Genomic DNA, 15,459 nt, shown 5'->3' with positions numbered 1-15,459 from the left:
ACATATGTATGTATATATATCCATATATATGTGTATGCACATATATATCCAGTATAATTTATGTTTCTCATCCTGGACAAATGGTGGTGGTGAGTACTCAAAGAGCTTAAATATCCGTCTTCTGTATGAAATCTTTTTGTAACCCCTTCAACATTTCATGCCTTCCTCCCAAATTATACTTACTATATTGCATAAATAGATGTATAAATAGTTTATGCTAACTTTGTGCTTTTTATATCATCAACCCTTTGTAATGTACATAAGGTTTTTTTCTTTCTTTGTATTCAAGTTAGATTTTATTTTTCATTCTTTGTACTTGTAATACAACTTCTAGCACAAGACCTGGCACATAGTGAGTTCAAATTATTAATTGAAAAAAATGTTAAGGGAGACAAGAACTGAGAAAATTATATTAATGCTCCTTATCTAAGTTGTTTTGAGGATCAAGTAAGATGTATGTAAAAAAAAGGCTTTGTTACTATAAATCTCAGTTTAAAGATAGGGTAAATTTAATTAACATCAAAAATCGGTGCACACATTTTGGTTCTGGATTACCATAACTAGCATCTTTATATAGCAGCAACAAGAGGAACACACATCTCAGGTAGCCTTGACATTTTACATTTTAATTTTGATTTTATTTTGCGGTAAATATTTGTTTTTCTCAACCCATCTTGTTTTGAAAACTGTGTAGCATAGCACCTCAGGCTGAGAAAGAACTGCTAAGGCTGGAGGCTGAGGTGAGGTGGCTGAGCGAGGCGCGGGGAGGCGCGGCTGGGCGATGCGGAGGCAGAGGCGGCGGCAGCGGTGTCACCAGCTGGGGACGATGGGTGTTGGACAGGAAAGATGATCTAAAATCATTCACCTTCTAAGCATTAAGATCAAGGCTGAGGTAGAAAGGACAGGAAGAAAGTATGGCTGGACCCACTACTTTGCAAAGTAGGACTTGGATATCCAGATTTACTCATCATCATGTTGTTGTATTCTCTATGTATTTTTACTGTATTTCTTTCTCTTCTTCCCCACCCTAAAGAAAACTATAATTAAGCAGGGAAGATAGACATAAAATACACATATATACATATACATGTGTAAGACCATATTATGCTTATTTCTGTCATCTATTTCCTTGAAGGTGGATAGCAATTTCCTTTACAGGTCCAGATCTTCCTATGTTTTTCTAAATCAACTAACTCATCATTTCCTACACCACAGCAGTATTCCAAATTCAATCACATTCTATCGGAGATTGTGAAAGTTTTTTTTCTCCCATTTTTCTGTATTCCTTCTATTCTTGGTATTTGGATTTTATTTTTACAACAAGATTTTAATTTGAAATAGTCAAAATTATCATTTTTACACTTTAACATTGTTCTCCATTCTAATATAGTTTTAAGAGCTGATATTGCCAAATCTTCTTGACATTTTCCCCCGATTTCTTTGAAGTTCCTTAACTTTGCTCCTTCAAATGAACTTTGTTATTATTTTTCCTAACTGTAAAAATTTTTTTTAGTAATTTGATTGGAGTGTCACTGAATAAATAATTATTTTGGTAAAACTTGTCATTTAAAAAATTATATTGGCTGTAGGTAAACCACAAACAATAAGTTCCCATGAACCTGTTTATAATATCCATTGTTAGAAGTAACACTCTTGACACTGAAAATCAGATCTCAAGGAAAATTTATTAAAGAAGAAGCTTAATTGTCTTAACATTTCTGACCAGAATGGGCTCCATTCCTCTTTGGGAAGAACTCATTTTGAGTACAGAAGCAGGGGAATCTTTATATTTGCTTGAATGATGCAGTCTCATCCTTCAGAGAAAGGATTGATTTGTTCCATCTGGGTTACAGTCTTTCCCCTTAATGTGAATAAAACATCCCCCCCTCCCCACATACATCGCATATTCAAAAATGGCAGAAAAGTCCTCCTCTGGAGTGTGTTGTTTAATATTCAGTTAGCCTATTAAGCAGGCACTGTAGTCATTTAGTCAAGTCAAGTCTTTGACCCCAACTAATTGGGGCTGGATAAGCTATTATCTTAAGTTTGTGGTTTTCTCAAAACCACAAAACTTTCTGATTGGCTGAATCCACCTGTGCCTTCCTAGCCCCTCTATTTCTTGTTTGCTCAAGGCTTCTGTTGATCACTTAATTGTTCTGTGAATCCTAATCTTCATTAACCGAGAGGTTTATAGATCTGTGGTACCCACTATCCCCGACCTTAAAGCTTGCAACACTGTGGAAACCCAACTTTTCAGCATTTCTCACACTATGAACAATAAATATTATTTCAGTTATTTATATTTGAATGTATTTGCATAAAAAGTTTTTTTTAATGTTCATGTTCATATAGTTCCTGTTAATGTTTTGGCACGTATATGCTCAGATATTTTACACTGTTTAGGTATTGTAAATAAAACTATTGAATAATAATGCTGTGCCAGTATAGTCACAGTATATTTTTCATTTTTGATTAGATCTACTTTAACTTTGTCTGAGATCCTGATAACAAATAATAAATTCTACTCCTGCCCTTTGTTTTATCTTTGTTTGCATCTCTTATTTTTATGTTTCCTGAAAGCAATACATAGTAAAATTCAAATTTTTAATCTGCTGTCCAAATTTGTCCCATTCACATTCTAAGCCACAATTGTGTATTTTCCTTCTTCCTGTTTTCCTCCCTATCCTTCTTACCTTATTTATCCTATTGCTCTTCATTCCTCATTTTACTTCTACCCTCTATCTTGCCCTCATATTCCTTAACCTACCTGCTTCACTAAAACTTCCTCTTATCCTTTCCCCCACCCTAAAGCCTTGCTCTCTTATTCTTTCTGAATTTAAAAAATTTTATACTTTTCTGTGTATGTATGTATGTATGTATATCTAATCTGGCTATCTTATCTGTCCATGTACATTTCTCTCTTTAACCCATTCTTGATGAGAACAAGGTTCCAGCACTACCTCTCCCTTTACTATCATCTTCTGTATTATTTGTTCCCTTTTATGACTCATTGTATGAGATAATTATTTCTTTTTGTCTTGTCTCTTACTACAATTTTGTTTGTTTTGGGAAGTACACCATCATACTCAACTCAACCCAAACTTTTCTTTCAAACTACCCAAATAATGATGATCCTTATTGTATCTCCATGGTATTTAATTTTTGTTGTTGTTGTTTCCAAAATATTGTCTTTAACCTGGGAGTTTTGAAATTTGGCTGTGATATTCCTGTAAATTTTCCTTCCGGGATGTCTTCAGGTGGTGATCAGTGAATTTTTCCAATTTCTGTTTTGTCTTCTTGTTCTAGAATTTCAGGGAATTTTCGTTCATAATTTCTTGTAATATTGTATCAAGATTCCCTTTTTAAATCCTCTTTTTCAGATAATCAGACTAATAAGATGTTTCACTTTCTATTTTTTATTTTGATTTTGTATTATGATTTCTTGTCAGAACATCATTAGCTTATTGCTGAATTCTAGTTTTCAAGGAGTTATTTTCTTAAGTTTTTGATTCTTTATTTCAAATTAATTAACTTCCTTTTCATAATTTTCTTGATTTTCTTGGATTGTTCTTTTGTTTTTCTTCTATTGTTTTCTTGACTTGTCTTATTATATTTTAAAAGTCCTTTTTAAATACTTGCAAAAACTTTGAATTGGGGACCAGTTGATCTTTCTTATTGAAAAAAATGAGTGGCTTTTTTTTGTTGCTCTATCATATATTTTATATAGATATTTATTATTATATTATATATTATATTATTATATTTAGTTCTCTCCATGTATTTTAGATAGTGTTTTAGCACTAATGTGTAATCAAATTTTGGTCCCAAGTAATGGGGAACGATACTGCAATTGTCAGGTTCTTCTTACTGTTATTTCCTGAGGTCTGTCTGGGTCCCACCCTTGGGGTCCTTACTCCATTTCTAAACCACGGCTAGGGCTTCCAGCCACACTGGTAAAGGGTCTTCTTGCCTGTGGTTGTACTCAGGTGGCTGCAAACTACAGCTGTCCTCTCTGCTCCTGAACTGAAACTAGGTGCTCTGCTGCTCTCAGTCAGTGGAGAACCCCTCATTACTGCATTCACCAGGTGTGTGCTGTTACAGGGTAAATCTAGTCAACATTTCTGTGCTTGGCATGGCATCCTTTGACAGTGGATGATCCTCCAGCCTTCTCTCAGTCTTAGACTGCTATACTGTTTGCAAAATGAAAGATTTTACCCTGCTGCCTCCAGATTGTTATTTGATGATTCTGCAGTCAGTCTGGAATTTGCATTTCACTCATGCTGAGCCTCCATTCCTGAAGGGTGTGGTCTTTCCTTCTGTCTTCTCTGATTGTCTTAGAAGGATAATTGTTTAATTGCTTTACCCTATGTTTATTTCTACTGCTCTGAAGCCATGTTATATTTATTTTTTTGTGGAGGAAATTTCAAACTCTAAAAGTTTTCTGACCTATTTCACCATCTTCCCAGAATCTTCTGCACTGATAATTTCCAAGAAATTTTATGGAGAAGTCTGAAAGAAAATTTCCTGTGTTGCTACTTGATCATGAGGGATATTTTTATTAGTGTTGTTTTTTGCCTAGAAAACATGCCCAGAAAGTGATATGTCCATATTAGACATTAAAGTTTAGGGAATAGAAGGCAAATAGAGTACTATCAAGGTACAAAACAAACAATTTTTGTGGGGACTAGAAACATCAAAAACAAATTATAAACCCTGAAATATTGAAAATCAAAACTTGATCAGAATACTATTTGATTCATAGGGTAATTAGGTTATTTTTTGAGAATATGAGTTTTTTGACAAGATTCTCTTTTCCAGAATGCTTTTGGCTTCCCAAAATAATGATATGCTGACTAGGGGTTGAGGAGGAGAACTAATCATTGACAGATAAAATACTATGATAATTTATCATAAATGCCAGCTGAATACTTGAAGTGGTTAAGCAATATGCTTAATTATTTTGTGACTTTATTCATGTTATTTTTTTGGCATTTTCTTATTTGTTACAATATGACATCAGAAGCTAAACAAATTCTGTATCATTCTTAGAGTGCTTGACTGTCATCTGGTGGTGTGACATAAGGGCCAGTAGTGGGGGGGGGGGAAGCAGTTCTGTGTATACACGTACACGTACATACATACACACACAGACACACAGACACACACACACAGTTTTAATTGCCAATAACTGCACTGACTTGTGGAACTGTCACATGTGAGTAGTACATTTATGTAAATGTGAATGACTAGCTACGTGTACACAGCTACATATGTATGTATATATATCCATATATATGTGTATGCACATATATATCCAGTATAATTTATGTTTCTCATCCTGGACAAATGGTGGTGGTGAGTACTCAAAGAGCTTAAATATCCGTCTTCTGTATGAAATCTTTTTGTAACCCCTTCAACATTTCATGCCTTCCTCCCAAATTATACTTACTATATTGCATAAATAGATGTATAAATAGTTTATGCTAACTTTGTGCTTTTTATATCATCAACCCTTTGTAATGTACATAAGGTTTTTTTCTTTCTTTGTATTCAAGTTAGATTTTATTTTTCATTCTTTGTACTTGTAATACAACTTCTAGCACAAGACCTGGCACATAGTGAGTTCAAATTATTAATTGAAAAAAATGTTAAGGGAGACAAGAACTGAGAAAATTATATTAATGCTCCTTATCTAAGTTGTTTTGAGGATCAAGTAAGATGTATGTAAAAAAAGGCTTTGTTACTATAAATCTCAGTTTAAAGATAGGGTAAATTTAATTAGCATCAAAAATCGGTGCACACATTTTGGTTCTGGATTACCATAACTAGCATCTTTATATAGCAGCAACAAGAGGAACACACATCTCAGGTAGCCTTGACATTTTACATTTTAATTTTGATTTTATTTTGCGGTAAATATTTGTTTTTCTCAACCCATCTTGTTTTGAAAACTGTGTAGCATAGCACCTCAGGCTGAGAAAGAACTGCTAAATCTCATAAACTTCTTTTATCCAGTCCCCAGACACCTGACTGTTTTTCTAGCCCCGAAACTGAAAAATTTTTAATCATTCAGCATTTGGAGAAAGGCTCGATCATTTACTTTGAACTAGATTTAATCATTGGCTATGTAGCTTTTAAATGTCCCAACCTACAGATTTATTGTGTACTTATTGAATCAATTCCACAAATTTTTATGAAGTAGCCACCCATTGTCCAAGGCAGTTTTAATTTAAAAATTAATTTTAAGCATCAACAAATGTATATTTAAATTAATTAAAATTAAGTGAATAATGAATTATTTTTCAAATAAATAAAAATGTAAAACACTCCTCCAAGAGCCATCCTCCTCAAATATCATATTTTGTTGCCTATGATATTACCATGTTATTTTATATATTTGATAATTTTTTGTAGCAAGATTTTACAAGTTCCCTTGTAAGATTCCCCTACAAGATTTTAAGTTTCTTGATAAGAACAGTGTGATATTTAAATGTTTGTCTTTCCCAACACCTTAGCACATAACAATGTATAGAGTAAATGTTTCAAAAATATTTTCTGCATTGTACAAATCAAGACAGGATGTTCCTGGAGAGCTCTTTAATTAATAAAACAACAACAAACCTTTAAATATCACTTTAAGGTTTGAAAAGCTTTGTACATATATTATTTAATCCTTACCTCTATCCTACTTGGTTATCCTTGCTCCAACATGTATAAAGTGGCCTTCACAACAGAACTTATAAAATCACACATTTGCTTTCCTAACTACACAAATGAAGTAGAGTGGGGGTGCACTGTTCTCTCCTTCCTATAACTCCAGATAGAGCAAACTGGCTTGCTGCAGAATGACTGATTTTATACATAAGATTTATTATTGATTCCGGTTAACTGGACACTGAAAAAGCTATAAAGATTGAATGTGTTTTAATAACTAATCAGAAGCCTAAACAAAAAACAAAAACCCTTTTTAAAAGTCTCTAATTCCTGAAACATACTTTTGGGAAACAGGTTTGAAATTTGATTAATGAGGCTTGAGTAGGGTTTGGTTCAGACATATGAATCTCAAATCAAATATTACTTTAGAATATTTTAATGAAGGAACCAACCCCTTAAGAAAGACAACTAATTTTAAGGTTAGACTCATGATCATATAGTGTTCCATAACCAAGATGTCTTTCAAGTCCATATAGCCAAAGTTGGCCTGAAAAGTGAAACCAGCTATAGTTGAAAAAAAATGAGTCAAAAAAGGCCCCTCCTTCTGTTAAATTTGAGTCTATACAATCAGAGATCATAGGATGTGAGCAGGAAAGAAATACCAAAAATACCTAGACCAAGCACCTCTTTTAATGGACATGGAAACTATAGTTCATAAGACTTTAACAACTTATATACATAAGACTACACAGGTAGTGATTTCAGGATTGTAGGTCACAAAGGAAGTGCTAAGTAGCATTGTCAAGGTACTCTGACAGTGCTCTGACATCAGAATCAGTGTTCCTTCTTTTCCACTGTACCACATTACTGTGAAGTTTAAATTATATTTGTGGGGGACAGGGAAGGTGATCTGAGGGGAAAGCACAAACAAAAGAAATAGACACAAGAATTTTTCATTTACTTTCAGAACTTAAAATTCTCTAATTTCTCTCTTCTACTCTATAAAAACTCTAATTTCTAGTGAATTATAGTAAAACTAAGTGAATAATATACATTTATAACTAAAGGTTATTCTTATTTTTAGACATGGTAATTCTAAGTATTTAATCTTAAATTGAAAAAATAATTAGGCATTTGTCCTCCTTCCCTGAGCCACTAAGGGAGGGAGGAAGAGATAAAAAGGAAGGAAGGAGAGACAGATACAGAGAGGACTTCTTGTAGTATATAAGAATCATCAAACAAAACAAATTAATATTGGCCATGTCCAAAAATGTTTTCCTATTCTTCATAATTAGCCTATTTCTGCTCTGTCAGGAATTAAACATAATTTTTGATTTTTGGAATCATGATTTATCACTCCATTACTGAGGATTCTTTAAAAAATTGCTTTAAAATAAAATAAAATAAAAATATTGTTACAGTATATATTGTATTTCTGATTCTGTGCGATTCATTCTGCATCAGTCCATGCAAGTCTCCTAGGTTTCTGAAAAAAACATTCCTTAATTTCTTAAAAGCTCAATACTATCCCATTACATTTTCATACCATAATTTGTTCAGAAGTTTCCAAAAAGAGAATGAATAGGGTGAGGGTTGTGGGGCTAGCAAAATACATTTAAGTTGGGTTTTAAAAAGTTGGTGGAAATTCATTAATATTAAAAGGGAAATAGTAATTGCTCTATGGAACAATTTATTCTGACAACAGTAGAAGAGGGTTGGATTAAGAGTATGGAAAGTGTAGGCAGGAAGTACTGAAAGGAGTCTATTGTGGTACTATGGTGAATAGTAGTAGACAAATCTAAGATGGTGAGAATTCTGATAGAGATCAGGAGAAGGATGCAAGATATTTCAGAGGTGGACACAATAGATACTCTTCAGCAAGTATATAGACATTTGAGAGAGGAAAAAACTAAAAGTAATTTTAGAAGTACAATCTTGGTAAACTGGGAGGTTTCCAAAAAATATGATTTTTAAATGAGGACAGTGTTTGAAGGACCCTGGGGGTGGGAAGTATCAAGTTTACTTTTAGACATGTTAAGCTTGATATGCTATTGAAAAGTACATAAAAGTATCTTGTAATGAGAACTATAGAGGTCAGAAGTTATATTCAAAGAAATTATCTTTATAGAAGTAGTGTTGAAGAAGTGAATGAAGAAAAGTAGATAGGTAGGGTGTGGGGGGGGGCGGTGTGGGGTGTGTGTGTGTGTGTGTGTGTGTGAGATAGAGACCTGCTCTCCTATGGGAGAGTGCATATGTCCCTCTTGAAACCTTACCATCTTCACCCAGGACTTATAGGACTGCATGGAAAAGAGTTAAGACATGGTGGAGAGAGACAAGTAGATTTTGCAGGTTGGGAGTACCCATATTGATGAAATACAACCATTGAACCCATTCAATTAGAAAATAGATTTTTAAAAGTTGGCATTAATTCTATTTTTCAGTATGATATTCAGATATTATCAAGTGTGTATTATTTTAAAAGAACAATGAAATTTATTTAAAACTTAATTCAGAATATGACTTTAGAAACTGTATAGCTAATTCTCTCTAATTTTTTTGTTGTTCAGCTGTTTCAGTTGTGTAAGATTTTTTTTTTTTTTTTTTTTTTTTTTTTGTGACTCCATTTGGGGTTTTCTTGGTAAAGATACTGGTTTGCTATTTGCTTCTCTAGTTCATTTTTGTAAATCAGGAAACTGAGATAAATATGTTTGAATGACTTGCTGAGGAATTCTTCCTATGCCAGACAAAGCAATAATGTGCGATATCGATGTTTGACAGTAGCTATATAGATATAACTGTTGTTGCCATCCCTTTCATTGTTGAGGTTAGTGTTATAACTGTTTGTAATCCCTATCTTTTTTTTTTTGTCACTGGAATGAAAAGAATGAGAAGCAGGAAGATTGATAGCATACAGTGAAAGAAGAGAGAGGATGGTGAAAAAATTTCCCCCTTTGATTTTTCTCTTTTTCTTCTCCCTTATTTGTACCACTGCCCTACTTGCCCCCCTTTGTGGTTTTTAATGAACTGAATACATTTCCATCAGACCAGCTATCTACCATTTACAGAGGCCTTCTATAAAAATGTATGTTTAAGCAATGTTTTGACATAATAGCTAACCTGTGCTTACTATGTTTTAGGCACTATGCCAGGTTCTTTATAATTATTATCTCATTTGATCCTTACAAAAACCCTGGCAGGTTGGTGCTATTCATATTCCTATTTTATGGGGATGGGGAAACCACAGCAAATTTATTTGTAGAAGGAGGAACATTGTGATGTTTGTTAATTCACCTTGAAGGTCATTGTCTTGAATTACCATATCTTTGAAGGATGTTTAGGTTTAGCCAGGGGGATTTCAAGGGGTGAAACATGTAGATACATACAAACTGCTGATGTGTTTTAGTTTATGACATCTGTGTCCCTTATAAATGCTGCATTGCAATACAATATTAAGTTAATATTTATAAGGGGGTATTTTATCTTGGGATATTTATCCTTAGGAGATAAAAAAAGTTAATTGACATGAAATGTTGTATCACTGGGAATGTCAAAAATAATGATTGTATTATATTTTATTTTGAAAGTTCTAAATAGTCAGAAGAATTGTAAACTGTTTTAAAGTCATTTTCTGGTTGTCATTTCAGCTATGAAGTCTTACACTCCGTTTTTCGTACTCCTGTGGAGTGCTGTTGGACTAGCAAAGGCTGCCAAAATCGTTGTTGTGCCGCCAATTATGTTTGAAAGCCATATGTACATTTTCAAGACCTTAGCCTCAGCATTGCATGAGAGAGGCCACCAGACAGTGTTTCTCCTGTCCGAAGGCAGAGACATCATGCCATCTAATCATTATGGACTGCAGCGCTATCCAGGAATCTTTAACAGCACCACTTCAGATGCTTTCCTACAGTCCAAAATGCGGAATATTTTCTCTGGGAGACTTACAGTAATAGAACTGTTCGACATACTGGACCACTATTCTAAGAACTGTGAGATGATGGTTGGCAACGATGCCTTGATGCAGGGCCTGAAAAAAGAAAAATTTGATTTGCTGCTCGTGGATCCTAATGAGATGTGTGGATTTGTTATAGCTCACCTTTTAGGGGTGAAGTATGCAGTATTTTCCACAGGTCTTTGGTATCCTGCTGAAGTGGGGGCTCCCATGCCATTGTCTTATGTTCCAGAATTTAACTCACTTCTCACAGATAATATGAACTTTCTGGAAAGGTTGAAAAATACTGGCGTTTACCTCATTTCCAGATTAGGAATCAGCTATCTGGTTCTTCCAAAATATGAAAGGATAATGCAGAAGTATCACCTGCTTCCAGTGAGATCCATGTATGATTTGGTTCAGGAGACCAGCCTTTGGATGCTTTGTACAGATGTGGCACTGGAGTTCCCAAGACCCACTCTACCTAATGTTGTTTACGTGGGAGGAATCCTAACCAAACCAGCCAGCCCACTACCAGAAGTAAGGTTTGCTGAATTTTATGATAATTTTTTTATACTATAAAAGTCAATTTTTGAGGATTAGTGATATGGAAGAATTTTTAAAAATGTTTTCTAGAATGTTACAATGGAAAATTGAAAGAGATAATTGTGATAGTAACCAGTGACAATCTCAAAAACAGGTATAGATAGCATAAAGCTATCTATGCTATCATAGCACAGAGTCTACATAAGTGCCTTTATTCATAGTTGCTTGCACATGGTCCTGTTCTGAATGAGGCATTTGTGTATTCCTGAGGTTCTGCCATGTGCTGGATTGGTTGGATCTCAGAAATGGAAGTTCTGGTCAAATGAAAACTGATGTAATGAAGGGGAAATGTAATTATTGATTGGATGAATACTACTTGAGAGAGGCAGTGCCTATGCTCCCTCAGATTCCCCCCTCCCAAATTCAAACTGCAACTGGTCTCCAGTTATTGCTCCCTAGTAACATTGTCCCCAACTTAAAAGTTGAGAGTAACATGATCTTAAGATTATGTTGAAAGTTGTATGAACTATGAATTGGAGGGAGCAGAGACTGAAGGTAGGGAGATCAATGACTTAACGAAATAGTGAAAGTGAAAGGTCATCATGGCCTGAATTAGGAAGTGTCTGCAAGAGCTAATCGAAGCAGAAAATGAGTTATTAAGATCTGGAAATTGATTGTAGGTATGAAGTCAGGGATTGGAATTACCTTGGTGTTGAAATTACCTTGATGAATTTCAATATGTGGAGGTGGTTAAACATAAGTAGAATGCATCAAATTATTTGCCTTTTCAAAGAGAGGGGAAGGCAAAAGAGAGAAAAAACATGGAACTAATTAAAAAAAAGTTAACATTTTTGTTTATATGTAATTGAGAAAAAAATAAAAATTCAATGGTTAAGAAAAGGTTTAAAGAAGATAGAAGTTGTTCTTTGGCTCTCCAGGGTATTATCATCTGGCTTTTAATATTTTTGGAAAAACAAAAACTAAATAAAATATTAGTGGCTATAAGCAATATATGAGAAACTGAAAGCCTAGAACAGTATAAAATCTTGGAAGAAACAAATATTTCACAGTTAAGCAAAGAGAGCCTCTGGACAATTGATTAAATGTGAAGCCCTCATTCTTGTTCTAGGCAAAAGACAGTTTGCTCAGTGGATAGAGAACAGATTTTCCAGTCAAGAAGACTCACGTCCAAGCTCTGCTGCTGTAATTGGTACTGTGATTCAGAACAAGTCATTTTAAGCTCTTTATATCTGTGAGGCACTGTCAAAAGTCAAATGTTGCAAAACAGTTTATTTCCTTTGGAGATTGGAGATATTTTTATTCCCTTCACCCATGAAATCATAGTCATCTGTACTTAAAAATGTTCAGAGATTTATGATAGGAACAAAAGAGGTGTGCTGGTATATATTTAACAGCTGGCCTACTGGAAATAACTGAAACACTGAAAAAATGCATGCAAGATATATTGTTGAAGTTTGATTTATATTAACATTTTTTCCCTTTCTTAACTGTAGACAGTCATCAGAACAGTAAATCAAATCCTGATTTTTCTTTATTTTTCTTTCTTTTCTTTCTATAGAAAGTGATAATTTCTGAAGTGTAATTTTTTATCGAAGTTTAACATTTGTCTCTTGAGCAAGTTTGAATTAGTTCAGACACATAAGATTAAATTTTTGACTTGATGGAACATATATTTTATTTGGGGTGGAATTTGACTATAAAGTATATTCAAGGAAATATAATACAGGGCAAATGGAGGGGGGGGTACAAATTATTGTAGGATTTGAGGGCAGGAGGACAATCAACAGGGGGAGTCAGATATTTCATGAAGAAGGTGACAGTTGAATTGTGTCTTGGAAGAAAGAGGAATTTGTAAGATTAAGTTCAGAGAGAAATAAATTATAGTTTTCATAAAATGTACAGTTTGGAAACAGCATGTCCAATTGTGGGAATAGTTAATATGAATAACTAAGTGATAAAACATTTATTAAATGTATACTATATGGCAGGCACTGTGTTTAGTGTTGGGAATAGATATAAAAATGCAGGGCAATGAAGGTATGAGGAAGGTACGAGTGAATAAGTGAGACTACTTTTTGGTGTTTTTTGAAGTTTCCCAGTAAAATGCAAAAATGATACTATTCTTAATCTAAAGAGTACAACAGGGGATGATTATTTTTTTTTTTTTCTTTTGAAAGTATGGGTTAGACTTCAACATATTTGTATATAATGGGAAAGGAACCAGTAGATAGGGAGAGAAGCCCCATTAGGATAGTGCTGAGAGTTCAAAGTCATGACCAGAGTGCTATAGGCAACCAGTAAAACTTCCAAGGAAAATTTAAACTAAATTAAATTGTAATTAGGACATATTTAACAAAAACTATGTATATAGTATAGGTAGTGCTAGTTTAAGGTTTGCTAAGATAGTAAATAGGGCTGCAGGGATCAGTTTCCAATTGAATTTGAGAATTTTATTGCAGCCAGAAAAATTTCTCAGTCTGTCATTCTGTGACACTTAGGTGGGTTCTAGAATCTTAACAGGTAAAATAATTATAAGAATAAAGATAATTAAGTCAGCCTTTAAGAGTTAATAATTAAACTTAATTATTAGAATTCCGCCTACTCTATTGCTATCCATATGCAAGATCTTTTATGTTTTTGTATAGTGAAATTACCAACTTCAGTTTCATCAGTGAGAAGCTTCCCATGTCAATAAAATCATAGGTCCCTGTGATTAGAATGTGGAGTTTTGTTATGTATCCTCATTTTGTAACTTGAAGAATCACTGTTTGTTAGAGATCATAAAATCACTGTTGCCCGGAAATTCAATGATTTTTTGCCAACATTAGCCAAAAGGTCATGGCTTTTTTCTCTTAAGATAGATAAAAAATTCTTAACCTTTTTTATCTGATGAATCCTTTGGACCCCTTTTCAGAATGCTGTTCTATTTAAAAAATAAAATGCAAAAGTTTATAAAGGAAAACTGTGTTTTTAAGAATAAATTTTTACTCAACTCCATAGATTAAAAATTCCTTTTCTAGAGGTCAGGTTTATGCCAGCTTATTTTAATAACCACTTATGGGTCTGTTATTTATGAATGTTTTTGAAATCATACATTTAAGTTTAATTTATTTTATTAACTTTGTGGAGCACTGGCATCAGTGCCTAGGCAAAAAAGCTGCCTCTGTCTGCTGGTAGATTACATTCTAATTGGATGAGAATGTGACTTAAGAGTTCACATTCAGGTCATGGCGGACAGGCCAGGTAGTACCTAGGGACAAGTAGCAGGGCAGATGACAAGGCTCAGAAGGTCTTGCGGAGAATGGCTAGACAGATGACCAACCATTTGCTAATTGAAATGAGGATTTGGTGTATTCAGTTTTGTTAACTTGGGAAGTTGAAAATTAGTTATACTGTATTGGGGTGGTCTTTGATGTCCTTGGCATCATAACTATTAATAACCAGACTACCATAAGAAGATTGGTTGAAAGAATCTAGTGTATTTTGCTTTGAGAAGATCAGGTTAAGAGTGGGTAGAAAGATGGCTTCAAGTTATTATGTTGAACTTAAAGAATTTATTTAAAGTTATTGTATAGAGCTTTATATAGAAGTTAATAAGGCAATAAACACTTACTAAATGCCTATTATGTGCCAGGCACTGTGCTAAATAAAGGAAGACAAAAGGACTGTCATTCCCCCTGAGCTCACATTTTGGAAGGATCAGATTGGACCAATTAGAGGTATCCCAGTGAATGTACTCTGCCAGGTCTCTGAGATCTTTAACCCAAGATAATATTAACCACAGGGATGTTGTAAACAAGGATTCATGTATTAACACTAAGTTGAACCTGATACAGTAGAAAGGACATGGGATTTGAAGTCAGAAGATCTGGGTTTGAATGTTGGCTACCACACTTGCTTATGTCATTTTTGGCACATGACTTTCCTGCTCTGAGCCTTGGTTTCTCATTTTAAAGTGAGAAAGACAGACTGGTTGATTTCTAATACCAAATTTATCTCTGTGATGTTAAACAATTCCATTAAGAGAATCAAGAATCCAAGTGGCAATTTGGATATAATGCTTACAAGTCCAAAAATAACTGATTTGTGAGTATAGCAGGTTTGAGAAATGAAGACCTTTCCAACCAAATCTATTTCATTTCTAAATTATTGTACAGAATTATTAGTTACTATTAGGATTTAATAGAATTTATAGATAGAAACATGAATGTAACACATTCTATCCGAACCACTTAATTGGGAACCTCACTTTTTTTTTTTATCACAACTACTTTCTCTAATAGTTATTTCCTTCTCATCCCCCATCTTTA

The 15,459-nt window shown here is 33.9% G+C and overlaps 1 protein-coding gene across 1 annotated transcript in view; it reads left to right on the top strand.

Moving 5' to 3' along the window:
• Positions 1 to 15,459, top strand: part of UGT8 (UDP glycosyltransferase 8) — a 95,345-nt gene that overhangs the window by 19,487 nt on the left and 60,399 nt on the right. Inside the window, exon 2 of the mRNA XM_051964929.1 lies at positions 10,299 to 11,122. Coding sequence (XP_051820889.1) covers positions 10,301 to 11,122 — 822 coding nt within the window. The 5' untranslated portion in view covers positions 10,299 to 10,300. The remainder of the gene's footprint in view (positions 1 to 10,298; positions 11,123 to 15,459) is intronic.

This window comes from Antechinus flavipes, chromosome 6, assembly GCF_016432865.1.
Source record: "Antechinus flavipes isolate AdamAnt ecotype Samford, QLD, Australia chromosome 6, AdamAnt_v2, whole genome shotgun sequence".
Taxonomy (NCBI): Eukaryota; Metazoa; Chordata; class Mammalia; order Dasyuromorphia; family Dasyuridae; genus Antechinus; species Antechinus flavipes.
This window is presented reverse-complemented; position numbering and strand designations above follow the sequence as displayed.